Here is a 15,209-nt window from a genome sequence, read left to right as displayed (position 1 = left end):
AATGCGCTTTACACAATTGATGTGTGTATGGATTGGGATAACAGTTGTATGAGCCCCTAATAAAATGTTAAAAAAGAAAAAATAAATAAATAAAGGACACCCGATCAGGAAAAAAAAAAATCATTTTATTGGGAGCTCTTACAGATATTATAACAATCCATAATTCAATTAGATCAAGCATAATTATAAAATTGCTGCCACCATCAGTTTCAAAACATTTTCTTTCTTCTTGAACTCTTTGTTATCATTTCACCTTTATTCCCGCCCTCCCACATCCTACCCCCCATCTAATGCTTTGAAGTATTCATGCTTGTACCAAATACAGATGCAAGGAAGGGTCCACAAGTTCACCTCTTGCTTTGGAGGGAGTAGTTGTTCAACACAGCAGTAAACCCCAAAACATCTCTTTATACATGACTTTTATATCCTTTCCCATATAAATTTAGTATGCACCCCTGCTCAGTTATCCTGTATTCAGTAAAGAGATGCCCAATATTCCTGAACAGAACAAATCTCTACCCTTTGTTTTATCCTCTACCTTGTATATACTCTCTATATATTCCTCCTTTATTACCATCTTGTTTTCTGACATTTATTTTTTGGCATTTACAAGCACAAAGTAAAATGTTTACTATCTCACTCTTTGGGAGATAGTAAATAGTGCATTAGCAATGTATATCTGGCAGTAATGAATGCTGAAGTGGAATGCAACATACTAAAAGGTGAACTTTATACAGACATATCTAGAAGCTGCCATGTGATAAAAAACTGAGACAGATTAAAACATACAGAATACAGTTTTTTCCCCCTCTTGTCATTGGGGGGTGGGAATCAAAACCAAAGGGGTGACTTATTCAGTACATGCCCAGAATGTTTTTGACATGTCTCCTGTCGACACTATTGACTTACTCACTATCATAGAATTGATTCCAACACTTTGACAGGACTGAGACCTGCCCCTGTCGCTTTCTGAGACTGCAACTCTTTATGGGAGTAGAAAGCCTCATCTTTCTCTCACAGAATGAATGATGGTTTCGAACTGCTGTCCTTGTGGCTAGCAGCCCAGCCATATTCCACTACGCAACCAGGGCTCCTATCTAGCATATAAGGGCATTGCTATCTATCATCAACATTTCACATAGAGGAACAAGTCAAAGGATATGGATGTATTACTACTGAGACCAAGTTGCCTCTGCCAACAAGAGTGGAAATCAAGTATTCAGGCGGGCTTTGTTTTTTCTGTCTCGCAGATAGTCTCTCCTGTGTGTCACGTGTCAATATGCTCTGATTTTAATCCAAAAGGTAAAAGAAGCCAACTGAAGAAGATTCAAGTCTAAATGAGGCAGTAAATAAGACTAAAAAGCTCTAATCAATATAAATGAAGATTATCTAAAAGCAGGTAGAGAATGTACAATATGATTGGCAGTTTTAAAATGCAATTCTGAAAAATCTTCAGGCAATCTGGAAATAGTATCTACTTTTTGTCCCAAAGTGTCTGGAATATAGCAAAATGTTAATTATTTAGAGTGCTTAGTTGCATTTACTAATTTCTTTTGGTTTAATGAGACTTCACTGTGAAGTTTTACCCAATGAAATTTTTCTAAATTGCATTATTAAATGCTCTTGCCACAGCAAGTACAGGATTATACGGTAAACATAATGGAATTGTACTTAGATAACTGAAAATGTCACAGTTTAGGGTTACCATTTGAGAACTCACTCATTTTCTTGATCCTTAAGTAAGAAGTGTCCATTTGAATTGCCTACAGAGACACACTCTGTAACTTGCTTTAAAAACAGAGCACCTGTCATAAAAGTCAAGTATACGAGAACAAATGGCCACTGAGACTCTGGGATGCTAACTAGAAACATGGAGAGTAAGTGGAAAGAGGACATTATAATTCTTGTCTTCAGGAAGTTTACCAGTTATTCTGCTTCTATTTTGAAAGCAGCAGCTGTTTTAACCACAGTGGCCCTTGCTCTTGAATTAAAACTCTAATAAAGATTTGTGGGTTTACTTGAATTTATGTTCATGCTCTATGAACTAATTTTCATGTCTCACTGACAAAAATTACCTAATTAATCTGTCCAATCAAAGAATTTCACAAGTAAAATTTTGCTTAAGATCATCCAACAAAGTTACAGCAGTGCATCGACAGGGAACTGTCAGAAGTTCAGGCCAGATTCAGAACAGGACTTAGCTCAAAATGGAGAATACCAGAAAGATGTTTACTTGTGCTTCATTGACTGTGAAAAGGCATGTGACTGTGTGGACCATAATAGACTATGCATAACCTTGAGAAGAATGGATTTTCTAGAATACTTCATTGCATTCATGCTGAACTTGTACGTGGATTAAGAGGCAACTGTGCATACAGAACAAGGGAATACTGCATGGTTTAAAATCAGGAAAAGTGGGCATCAGGGTTGTATCCTCTCACCATACTTTTTCAATCTGTATGCTGAGCATATAATCAGAGAAGCTGAATTATATGAAGAAGAATGCAATCAGGATTGGAGGAAGGTTTATTAACATCCTGAACTACGTAAATAACAAAACCTTGCTGGCAGAAAGTGAGGTGTACTAGAAGCACTTGCAGATGAAGATCAAAGATTGTAGTCTTTGGTATGGATTACAACTTAATGTAAGAACACCTTGATGTAAGCAATCCTCACAAGTAAACCAATAGGTGACATCATGATAAACGGAGAAAAGGTTTTGTCTTGCTTGGATCCACAATCAATGCTCAGGAAGGAAGCAGTCCAGAGAGCCAAAGACATATGCATTAGGCAAATCTGCTGTACAAGACCTGTTTAGAATATTGAAAAGGATGTTACTTTGAGGACTACGGTGTGCCTGACTCAAGCCATGGTATGCTCTGTTGCCTTATATGCATATGAAAGTAGGACATTGAACGAGGAAGATCTAAGCAGCAGCTATGCATTTGAATTGGGGTGCTGGAGAAGAATACTCAGTACCATGGCCTGCTCACAGGACAAACCAATCTGCTCCTTAGAGGTAAGGATGGTAGGGCTTCATCTTACATACTTTAGACATATTGTCAGGAGAGACCAGTCCCTGGAGAAGGACAGCATGCATGCTTGGTATTGTGGAGGGGCATCACGAAAGAGGAAGGCCCTTAAGGAGATGGATTGACACAGTGGCTGCATTCATGGGCTGAGGTGTAGGAACAAATGTGAGGATGGCCCAGGAATGCGCAGTGTTTGTTCTGCTGTGTATAGGGCTGTTGGGAGTTGGCGTCAACTCTATAGATCCTAACAACATCTAAGAACTTATATGTATCTTTCATTTTGGAAATTATTTATATTTAGTTCATTGCATTGTAGAATGTTAATCTTTGATTTTTTAGAAGTAGGTACCAACAAATATTCACCCTATGCCTATGAATGGAGAATATTGTTGGTGAGGAGGCTTCATCAATACATTTTATAAAACAATGGTGGTGATATTATTAGGTACAAGCGAGTCAGCTCCAACTCAGAAGTGCTCCTAGGTACAGTAGAATGAAATTCTGCCTGGTCTTACGTCAATTCATTTTATTATGTGACGGCTCCTTCTTTTGCACGGACCAAGCTCAAGTCCTTCTCTAGGGACGGATCCTGTCACACGGCATGCCTCTACGGTGCATTCTGGTTTTACTTTTTCTAAGACAAATTTGTCTGTCCTTCTGGCAATCCCTTCAGTATTCTTCATCAACAACAAAATTCAAAGGCATCAGTTCTTTTTCTTCATTATATGTTGTCTAGTCTTTGCATGTGCATGAGGCAACTGAAAATTCCAAGGCGTAGGTCCACCACATCTTAGTTCTCAAAGTGTCATCTCTGCTTTTTAATAGCTTTAAGGAGGGTTTTGAAGAAAATTAATAAATCATTTTATTGGGCGCTCTTACAATAATCCATACATTAATTTTATCAAATACAGTTGAACATATGTTGCTGCCATCATCATTTTCAAAACATTTTCTTTCTGCTTGAGCCCTTGGTATCAGCTCCTCTTTTTTCCCCTCCCTCTGCTGTTTTTTTTTTTTTAAATAAGCAAATCTTGGCAAACCATGCAATATAATAACTTATGATATGGTTGTTAAAAGCTCTTCATGCAAATGAGACTAGAAATGTCTCTGTATCTTTCTTATTGCCAACGAAAATCTATCTTCACTGTTTTTCTCATAAAACCCCATTGGATCTTAAGTAGCAGCAATGAGGGAAAACAATTTTTGCCTACATAGTAGGAACTAATTGCTACTAGGGCGAAACTACTTTCTTATCATATTCTGATCCTATTTCTTGACCAGCCAATCATTTTTTAATCCCTTCCACCCTGGGTGCTGTCCTTGTGAAACCAGTCCCAGTCATCCCTAGAAATCTTTAAACTGCCAAATATATGTCCCCCACCTCTACCCTCTAAAAATGTTTTTTCTCCTCTAAATCTCTATTAATTTGCCCCAGGTTTCTTGATACTTTCTATTCTTTTGAGGTGCCCCACTGTATTCTTCTGACTTTGTTTCCATTTTGCATGCTCTACTTTTCTGATTTTTCTTTTTTCCATATTCATCGTTAAATCTGTGTGGGGCCCTACTCTCTTCCTGGTCACTGCTTCACGGGTCTCCTCTGTGTGGGTAAAGCTAGTCCCAGCTTTACAACAGGCAGCTAGTCAGGTGCACAGGTATTTCCTATTAGAGCTTCAAATTCAATGTCGAGGAAGTGGGAATATGATTTCCTCTTGTTCAAACTTACTATTTTCTATATCCTTTATTTTTGTTATGAATTTCATTATCCTTCTAGTCAGACACTCAGGACCCAATTTCATGGAATGATCGCACATCTTACGAATTCCCACTAACTAAAAACACTGCCAAGTCCTATCAGTTCAACTTCTTTAGTATTCCTCCCATTTCTCTTTCTTCTAATCTCACACATGGCGATGATGCCAGCGAGTCTCTTTCTTTCCCGTGCTGCTTACTGCAGTGGCTTTTCAAAGAGGACATGCGCACAGTGCTTTCTTCATCTACTCATCATTCTGTTAAATGGACTCTACTGCAAATATCTGTGTCAAAATCTTTCACTGCCTCTGATGATAACTGGAGAGGCTCAACTCCTCAGTCTGGCTTTCGAGGCTCTCAACAAATTGGTTATAATACCTTTTTAAAAAAATATGATTTTGCTTGTTTGTTTGTTGTTGTCTGTTGGGTCTTTTTATTCTTTACAAACTCTATGCTCTTTTGTTCATGCAATTTTTTTAACTCCACGATAATCCTTAATTATGCCCAATTTATGGTTTCTATAATCTTTCTACCTTTCAAACCACACACACACACACACATTCAGGATATTTTACAATTTCATCAGCTGGAAATAATGCCTTTAATTCTTTTTTAAAAAGCATGGATTTTCCCCCCTTGTTTTTTGGTTATAGGGATTTCCTTCTCTCCTCTGTGAATTCCTTGAGGGCAAAAATATATCTAGTCATTCAACATACCTTTACTGGATCTCTCCTAGAGTCCCAGGTAGCTGCTTTTCCTCCCTCGTACATCATAAGTAAAAGACTCGCGTTTGGCCCTATTCTCTTCCTGGTTATAGCTTCTCTTATCCCCTCTATGTAAGTAATGATTTTGAAATGTGGCTACTTGCAAATTGAAATGTGCAATAGATGTAAACTACAAACAGAATTCCAAAGACAGTAGAAAAAAGTAAGAAACTTACTGCTTATTTATGTATTAATTACTTATTGAAATAATACTTGGATGCATTGGGTTAAATAAAATACATAATGAAAACCAAGTTCACCTTTTTAAAAACCTCTTTGGTGTGACTAGAAAACATGAAACTCCCTATGTGGCTCACACGATGCTTCCCAGAGGACAGTGGGACTCTATCCTCTGCACTCAACCAAATCCAGCCCACTGGCCAGCAGTCCACCCCCACCCACAGGACAGAGCAGGACCGCCCACATGGTGTCTGAGGCTGTCAATCTTCACTGGAGCAGACAGTCTCATCTTTCCCCTCTGGAGCGGTAGGTGGGCCTGAACTGAAACTCAAACCTTAACAGTCTAGTCAGATAGAATCAGGTAACATACAAAATCTGATATCAGTATTAACTTGTTCTATGAGTTAAAATAATTTAAAATCAAAGGGGAAAGAAAGATGTTTTTCTGTTGCATACCCAGTGCATCATGAAGATACTGCTGTCCCACCAACTTGAGGTATTCCTCAATGGATTTGGTGGCAATGGTGTTCTCTCTGAAGATCAAGACATCATGCTCTCCACACCGATCCACCTCAGACATCACCAAGTCAGTCAGAAAATCCTGGTAGAGTAATATTCAATCAGGCAGAAAGTAACCAAATAAACAATATACATTAAAAGAATGAAAAAGTATGAGCAATCCTGGAAACACTGCTTTAGAATGAAAATTACCAAATTAATCTGAATGAAAAAGGGCAGTCAGGATAGACTCTTAAGCATATCACCACAGCTAAATATAAAATTTCTATTAAGGTTTGTTTTTGCGCTGTTGATAAAGATTAATTCTCAATGTGGTCTACAAGGCTATATATTTTTTATTCTATTTCTCCGGCTCAGCCTGGACTATTCTTTCTGCAGTTTGCTCTAGCCTCATGATTAGTTCTTTCAGGGTCTGTGAATACATCAAGTCCTTTCTAGCACACAATGCTCTCTATTCACCACAAAGTCTTTTGCATATGCTGGTCTCAGTTCAGCTGCACTCCCACCTGCATGCTTACCCCCACTGTTAGGGACTTAATCCCTTAGATCTTTTGCATTGTAGCTTAAACCTCATTTCCTTGAGAAACTCTCCCTAACTAACACTGCCCCTGTCCCTTTAGACAGGTCCTTGCTTACCACTCTTGGCATCACATGTCTCATCTTCTCTGGACATCTAAGGAGTCACACACTAATTTCTGTAATTACTTGGTTAATGTTTTTTATAAACCCATGAGGCTAAGGACAGTCTCTATTTTTGTTTATGACCATATCTTCAGCATCTAGCAGTTTCTGGCACATGTTAAGAATTCAAGATTTATTATTTACAAATTGGTCCAATATCAACATAAGAATTTCTTGCACTCATCACTTGAATTCATTTGCTAGGCTGGCCATCCATCCACCCATGGAGAAGTCCTCAAAAAACAACTGCTTCATTTTTCAACAACTTTAAAATACCTGATGTAATCTTTCTTTAATGCTTTTGGGGGTTCAATATGACATGTAATAAGATCATAATTATTTTATGTTATGAGTATATCCACTGAGTATACCATGAGTATATTCAAGGTCTTTTGAGCCCCCAAAAAGAAAAAATGTTTACTTTGACTTCCAAATAAAGTATTTTAAATATTACTGAGATTTACTCTGATGCATCTCAACGACATAAAAGAGTTGTGAAGTTAGGAATCACCATTAAAACTCTTCTGGTAAGGAGCAGAAGAAAACTTGAGGGTGATCATAATATTCTATATCATGATTATGCTGGTAGTTTTAATGGGTGTATATATCTAACTTGTCAGTGAATTTTACACTTTACATGGGGGTAGTTTATTATATATAAATTGTACTAGATTAAGAAATGAGACTCATGGACACCCCATGTGTTGGAAAAGCAGGACTGTAGTATAAAGGATTTTCATGGTTGTGACCTTTAAGAAAGAGATTCAAACTACCAACTTTTTGGTTGGTAGCCATGTATTTACCCAATTGTACCACCCATGTACTCTTCTATAAAGTTAATTCTTTAAAAACTTACATCTGAGGAGGCTTCAATAAGTTTGTGGAATCCCCCCCGCCCCCGCCCGCCAATATTTTAGTTCCATTGAAGAGTATAAAGAATGTATCCATGCAATTTCAAGGAGAAGATGAAAAATCTCAATTCCAAATTCTTAAAGATTTTTAACACCAGAATGTTTAAGATTGTTATCCATATATTCAACCACAAAGATAAAGCTAAGGTTAGTTTAGGGATTAAATATCAAGTGTTTTGATGCATTCGGATTTCTGTTAAGGAATATTAATATCATTTCATTCTATTCCTTGGTTCTAATTAAATTATTGTATCTGAACTTCTCTCAGTCTGAAGTAAGCTTTACATATGATATGATGGAGACTCAGCTTAGTCAAGTAAACATGCCTTATAGAGGTGGTAATTGCCATATTCCAAGCTGCTCAAGAACCCTGATTATCAATTGGTTACTTTTCTTCTCATAAGAAGCTTACCATGTTTTTATCTTCTTGAATTATTTCTATTTAAGATGCAATGAGATATGGGTATCATGAAAACATTTAATAATATTCCTGGGATATTATATATACTATTGATAGTTTATAAAATGCATATTCCAAATACAGATTTTAACCCTTCTTGTTAGTATCCAGCATGCTTCTAGAACATGTCCTTTGGTGACTGGGTGATATACTTATCAGTTAGTTTTAACTTAAAAAAACAAACAAACAACAACAACAACAACAACAAAAATATATATATATATATAGAGAGAGAGAGAGAGCGCATATACAACACACTCTATAACTAATTATAAAAGATCTTGAGCACACTGTGGGATTATCAAGGCGATTCTACATTTATTTTGTTAGACAATAAATAAGTGTCTGTGGTATATCCCTTTCATGTAAACTGACTTTAAATAATTATTTTTTGGTCTCTCCATTTCACTTTCTAGTTTTATAATTCCCATTTCTTCCAAAAACTGCTAACAGGTTTCTTTCTTGACAAATAGCAAAACAAATTTCTCTAATTTTGAATCCATAGTATTGTTATCTTCTTTTCTTTAAACTGGTAGGAGAAAGATTTCAGATAATTGTTGTTAGGTGCCACTGGGTTGGTTCCAACCCAAAGTGACCTTGTGCACACCAGAATGAAACACTGCTCCGTCTTGCTCTATCCGCTTTTCCACTTACCTTGGCTCTACCAGTACTCTGAAGAATGTGCACTAAGGCACAAGCCAGCTCCTCTTTGTTCCTCACACTAATTACTGGTTCAAGGACAGAACACAGCATGGTGTAGTTGCTGGTGACAAATTCTGCAAATTCTTTGTATTGCTCCATAGGCAGAATGGTGATAGTTTGGAACCGTGATTTAATCCGGATGGAAGGTCCTCCAGTCTTTCCTTTGTTTGGTGTTGGTGTACTCACTGGATACCACTTTTCTACAAATTGGCGACCAGTCACACTGGCAGTGGGGATGTTGACAAGCCCTACATAATTGTTCTTGTCCTTCTTTTTCTTTTTTTCCACATCCTTATAAATGTGAACTGTGATGCTATGAAGAGGAGGGAGGCTGTAAAATTCAAAATGTTCACCCCAGAAAATATTGTCTGCTTTGGTCTTGCTGGTAGTACGAGCAAAGAGGGTATCATCAAGGCACAGTTCACAAAAATATTTCTTTTTAGGGGCAAGGTCCTTGGCTTCAATGATCCATAAACGGAGAACATTCTCTGCTCGTCTGCAATTATCCTATAAAGAAGCAACAAAGTTGAATCTGAGAGCTTGAATTCCAGAAAGAGAACATTTCCCCTATTCAATAGGTGATGCTGATTATGTACTCCATTAAGGATGGTCTACAAATAGTACAAGTGATTATTATCTTATTGTTCAGGATAACATCAAACAAAAACTCATTGCCTTCAAGTTGATTCCAGCTCCAGGTGACCCTGTAGCACAAGGTAGAACTGTCCCTGTGGGTTTCAGAAACTAACTCTTTACAGAAGTACAAAGTAACAACTTCTAAATAAGAATGGCCTAAAAAAGCCACACAAGTTGTATTTTACAGGGGTTAAAAAAAAATCCCCATAATCATAAAGTCTCACAGAGTCAGCCCAGTATCAATGGAATCTGAGTTTGGAAGTAAAAAAAAACAAAAGGAAGATATGTAGTTAAGAAACTCATGCATAAATCCCATTTCTAGCAGGAATTAGTTTTTGACTTGAACAAATCACCCAACTTCCCGTACTCTTTCGATCTATGTTGATAGGGTGATGATATTATCTACAGTAAAATTATTTTGTGCATATAATGGTAAAGCATATAAATGTGTTTCAAAATCTGTAAAGCTGCATAAAAATTATGGCATTATTATTTATTTTACCTCCTACTCACTTACCAGGTATAGAGTTGTATGTATTTTCAGAGACTCAAAGCCATTATTACCTTATTTGGTTGAACTGTTCTGCGGAGGTTTTCCATCCACTTATCTCTCTCGGAGGCAGAGTTACAGCTGAAGCATTTACTCCCACTTAAGTAGGTAACCTTCAACATAAAGATCAGAGATATGAAAAAGAAAATGTGAGGCACTGGGACACAGAGGGTGGAGTGGGTGGGTGTTCCCATCCTCCTAATTCTATCACTTAAAAGTGAAGGACATGCTATGACGCCGAGTAATCCTACATGACACCAATATGATCTCTGCTACTTTTGTGGTATCTGTGTCTACATCTCTCGGTGTTCTTTGTTTTATCTCCTAGATAGCATCCACACTCACTTCCAAGTAAGAGAACAAAGGCAATTTAGAACTCAGCTGAGGAATGTAGTCTACAGACAAACTTGAAAACCTTTCACACATCTTAAATTACTCACAAACATGTACACTCAATTGAGTTGATAAAAAATAATAATAATAAAATAAAAGGGAAGAGAGTATCAAATTTCTTGGGACTGCTATCACTCTGCTAATATAGAAGAGTACTAACTGAAATAGAGAAAGCTTACTAGTATTGAATTTTTGTCTTTGGAACCCATTTTTTCTCTACTAGATAACCATTCTGTTGATTTCCAGTCCTAGATTACCTTAGCACGATAATCACCATCTTTTAAGGTTGAAACAAACATACTGTCTGTATCCTTAGCACCTAACACTGGGCTTAGTATAGAGCCTGTTAAGCAACTTTTCCAATTATAGGGAAGTTCACGTGATCTCAAATTAAAAAAACAAAAACAACCAACACCCATAAATAACCAAATTGCTGAAATTTATGGATATTGAATTCTTTACATATTCAGCTTCAAGTGATCACTTCATGAATCAGATCACATTGCATGTGCTGTCCTACACATATGCGACTAGTTAACATCTAAAATGTGGCTACTCAGAATTGAGATGTACTGCTAGGGTAAAATACACATCAGATTTCTAAGACTTGTATAGTAAAAATTTAAAAAAAGATAAGTTTACATTGAAATAAAATTTAAAATTATCACATGGTTGCATAACTTTCCTCTAGTTCTTAAATGCTTCCTCCCCGCCACTATCATGATCCCAATTCTACCTTACAAATCTGGCTAGACCAGAGGATGTACATTGGTACAGATAGCAACTGGAAACACAAGGAATCCAGGACAGATGACTCCTTCAGGACCAGTGGTGAGAGGGGGGAGGCCTGGAGGGTGAAGGGTATGTGGGGCAGAAAGGGGGAACAGATTACAAGAATCTAAGTACTGCCTCCTCCCTGGGGTAGGGAAAGCAGAGAAGAAGGCAGGGGGAGACGTTGGACAGTGTAACTTATGACAAAACTGTAATAAGTTATGGATTATGAAGGGTTCATGAGGAAGGGGGGAGGGGGAAAATGAGCAACTGATATTAAGGGCTAAAGTGGAAGGCAAATGTTTTGAGAATGATGAGGGCAACAAATGTACACATGTGCTTGACACAATGGATGTATGGCATTGGATTGTGATAACAGCCCCCAATAAAATAATTTTAAAAAATTATCACATGGTTAACATTTTATTTTTCTTGGTTTATAAAAACAGGAATAAACATCTCCAAACTCTATAGTATCTATCATAAGATTAATCGCTGGACAATAAAGTTAAGTTCTGGTCAATTAATCAAATTCAAACCCTAATAATTAGAGACATACAGTTTTCAGGTTTAACTTGCAATGGCCAACAGTGTAAATCTAGTTTGGGAGAGATAATTATTATAAAAGTGGCAATCATAATTTTCTGTTGAAGAGCAATTAGTTGATTCAACATATTATGCATTTGCATTATACCAGAACCTGTGCCAGTTGCAGGGATTACAAAATATGAAAAATATTTCCCAAATCTTGAAGAGCTTGTAGTTATAGTTACAAATGTTACAGCCTTAGTAATTAATCTCAAAGAACCCTTAAAATAGGGGCATGTGGTTTCAAAAGAGTAATAACAAAATACAGTGGGTAATAGCCTTATCAATACAAAAAAACAAATATACTGCTTTAATAAATTATTGTTAATCTCATTGCTGAGACTGTTAGAACTCATTTATTCTGAAAGCATACCAGGACAAAGGGAATGACAAACCATTATGCACAACTTTAATTGCGAACAAAATTAGATGAAGAGATTTCTAATATTTTCCCCTTTAAGTAAGCAATCTTTAGCGATTTAAAGTTATTTAAGATGATCAACTCATCAACATTACAGTAATGAAATCATGAAATTATGGAATAGAAGATCTATTGGCTATTTAGTTCTTTTTTGTTACACCTTCTTTTTACCTACACTTTACCTCAAAGCAGAAGTCTTGTCCAAGAATGCTACTATGGAGTGGTTTCACAGATACGGGCTCCCCTCTACCAAGATCCAGACATTCCACTGCGCTGCAGGGGCTCAGCAAGGATTCATGGGAACGTGACTCTTTTAGTTTAGGCAATCCTCGAGACCTAAATATAGAAAAAGGAATTTAAGACTTGGTCAACCAGAAAGGCAAGGTGTAATAACAATGGATGCTAACAATATATGAATAAGAAAGCTTCCAACTATTCAGGGAAAATTTCCATTATTTTTTAATTCAAGTTCCTCACAGACCTTTTGAAGTCTCGCTCACACAACATGCCAAGAACAACAAATAGCCAATATATAATAACAAAAATAGTAACTGAATTGACAAGACACAGATAATGTAATTTTCCCATTAACTTTGTGAAGGCCCCTTGTATCCAGTGAAACATGTGAGAGCCAGAACTCAATGAGGCTGTCTTACTTTTTCAGGTCTTGAAAGTTTTCTGCTTTTGACAGGGTGCAGTCTTACCATTTTTTACTGCTAGTTTTAGTGGGAAATATTTCTCTGACAGAATGCTGCTTTATAAAAGGTCTGGCACATATACACCCACTCTCACGTCCCCTGCCATATACATGCAAAATAAAGCTCTAAAACACACAATGTTTCAAGGGAGCTCAAAACTTTATTATAAAGATTACTTTAAGCCTCATTCCCATCTTTGAAATGGAGCAATATAATGCTATTCTAGGTTACCATCCACATTATTTCTGTCCATGTATGCACAGCTATTGTCAAAAGACATGATAGCCCTGCCTCCCTATAGCTTAGCTTTATCTTCTGCTGTCAACAAAATACATAGTAGTGACTGAATCCTCATTTTGTCGCTCTCTATTTGGCATAATAAACACACACATAACACAGTGTCAAAGCCCAACTGCATAGAACAAGACTTTGTCTTTCACAAGGCCTTATTTCCATTTCAATATAGAATTCTCTTCTTGCAGGTCTTTGGCTCTAGACATGCTTTACTGTATAAACATGAATAAAGAAAAGAGTATCTTGAAGCAACCTCCCACTCTCAAAAGAAATGCTCAAACTCTAATCTAGAAGAACAGAGCTTTGTCAGCTCCATTCAGATACCCTGGCTGATTATGTTGCCTTGTTGTCTTAGAAAGAATGTTGAGAGTCATGACTTCTTATCACTACAGGAGCTAGTACTCCACTGCCTTCCCCTTGGAAGAATTAACGCAGCCATATATAAAGCACAATATTGAATCCAGAACTGGAAGGCCATGTAGTTTTACTTGGTAATTACAGTATTTATTGACTCAAATACCCGGCATTAAAGGCATGTATTTCAAGTAGAACTGCTTAGTGAGCAGACCCAAAGAAATGCCGTGTGTAAAGGCATTTGTTTTTGTAAAACACATTAAGCAGCTTTGATCACTTCCTTGAAATAACCATGTTAACATTAGCAGGAACTGGAGTACTTAATGCCAGAGTAGCTTTTAGTTAAATTATAAAGTAATGAGATATAGGAAACTAGCACTGAAAGCTGCTCTTTCCCCTTCGGTCTCCATTCCAATACTGTTTCATCCAACTCCATACAGTAAGAATCAGCTTAAGCTGTAAGATTTTTGTTCACCCTTTTTTCCTCAAAATTCATCCACCATTTAATGTTTAGGCCAAAAAATTGATATTCTGATATTCAGCAGTTTAGGGTACACATTATCACTATTTCTATTTTCTGGTGATAAAGTACAAAACAGGCAAGTGTCACCTAATGTTCTGTACTTTAGATAAATATTACAATGTAACACAGCCCCACATTTGTTTCTTTGTGTTGTTAGAAAAAACAGTGGCAATTGTATACTAGAAATATAGCACATCAACTATAAATAACTATATGCTAATACAAATGTATATGTAATTACCATACAACTTTTAAAAATATGCTTTATATGAAGCCTGAACGAAGCAACAGGATGCTGTTGTTTTTCTTATATGCATAAAAAAGGACAATCCCTGCCTGTTTTCCCCAGGACAAACACCTCCTGGTCTGGGCTTGAGGCTTTCAACAGGCGTGATGAAGGCATATTTAAATAGAAAGAAGTACCAAAAAGCTTCCTGTAATTTAAAAAATTCTCTACACAAAGTTTCTAAAACAAAAACTAATTTTCTTTCAAACAAAATAGGCGTCTACCTACATGAAGCAATTGTACAGCCATCTGGCAGAGCAGCCCCAAATCATAGCGGTGCCACATGTCACGGTCCAGCGTGTCGCTTTCTGAACTACACCTCAGAAAACAACTCTCTGTTTTGAAGACAGGAACAAATAGAAGATGGTTTCCCTGCTGCCCTCGGCTCCTGACAAGATCTTTGGATACATGTTTTTCAGGTGCTATTCCAAGTCTTCAGTAGCAGCTCATCAATGACAACAAAACAGGCAACAAAACTGGAAGTTACGAGCTGCAGGAGAGGTGATTTTCCTGCTCCTCCTTCAGGCTGCATCTAGCCCCTCAGGTGAGACAAACAAGGTTCCTGGGCTCCAGGCTGGGTCTGTTGCCATGGTGCTACACCTATAAGGAGATTAGAGCTGGAAGGCAGCAGGGAGAAGCGGCAGCTTGAAGGACTCCAGGAGCAGCACTCTTCAGATATGGCAGCAAATGACCATTT

At 37.2% G+C, this 15,209-nt stretch overlaps 1 protein-coding gene across 4 annotated transcripts in view; it reads right to left on the bottom strand.

Annotated features, from left to right (window-relative positions):
• The window catches only part of RASAL2 (RAS protein activator like 2), a 111,473-nt gene that overhangs the window by 41,956 nt on the left and 54,308 nt on the right, over window positions 1–15,209 (bottom strand). For all 4 annotated transcript variants that reach the window (XM_045297917.1, XM_045297918.1, XM_045297919.1 and 1 more), the window contains exons 4-7: window positions 12,540–12,693; window positions 10,199–10,297; window positions 8,951–9,505; window positions 6,182–6,326 (exon numbers count right to left, since the gene is read on the bottom strand). In XM_045297917.1, coding sequence (XP_045153852.1) covers window positions 6,182–6,326; window positions 8,951–9,505; window positions 10,199–10,297; window positions 12,540–12,693 — 953 coding nt within the window. The remainder of the gene's footprint in view (window positions 1–6,181; window positions 6,327–8,950; window positions 9,506–10,198; window positions 10,298–12,539; window positions 12,694–15,209) is intronic.

Source organism: Echinops telfairi, unplaced genomic scaffold (assembly GCF_000313985.2).
Source record: "Echinops telfairi isolate 266 unplaced genomic scaffold, ASM31398v2 ScPeMD7_7424;HRSCAF=8462, whole genome shotgun sequence".
Lineage (NCBI taxonomy): Eukaryota > Metazoa > Chordata > Mammalia > Afrosoricida > Tenrecidae > Echinops > Echinops telfairi.
Note: the sequence above shows the minus strand (reverse complement) of the source record. Positions and strands in the feature narration are given on the sequence as shown.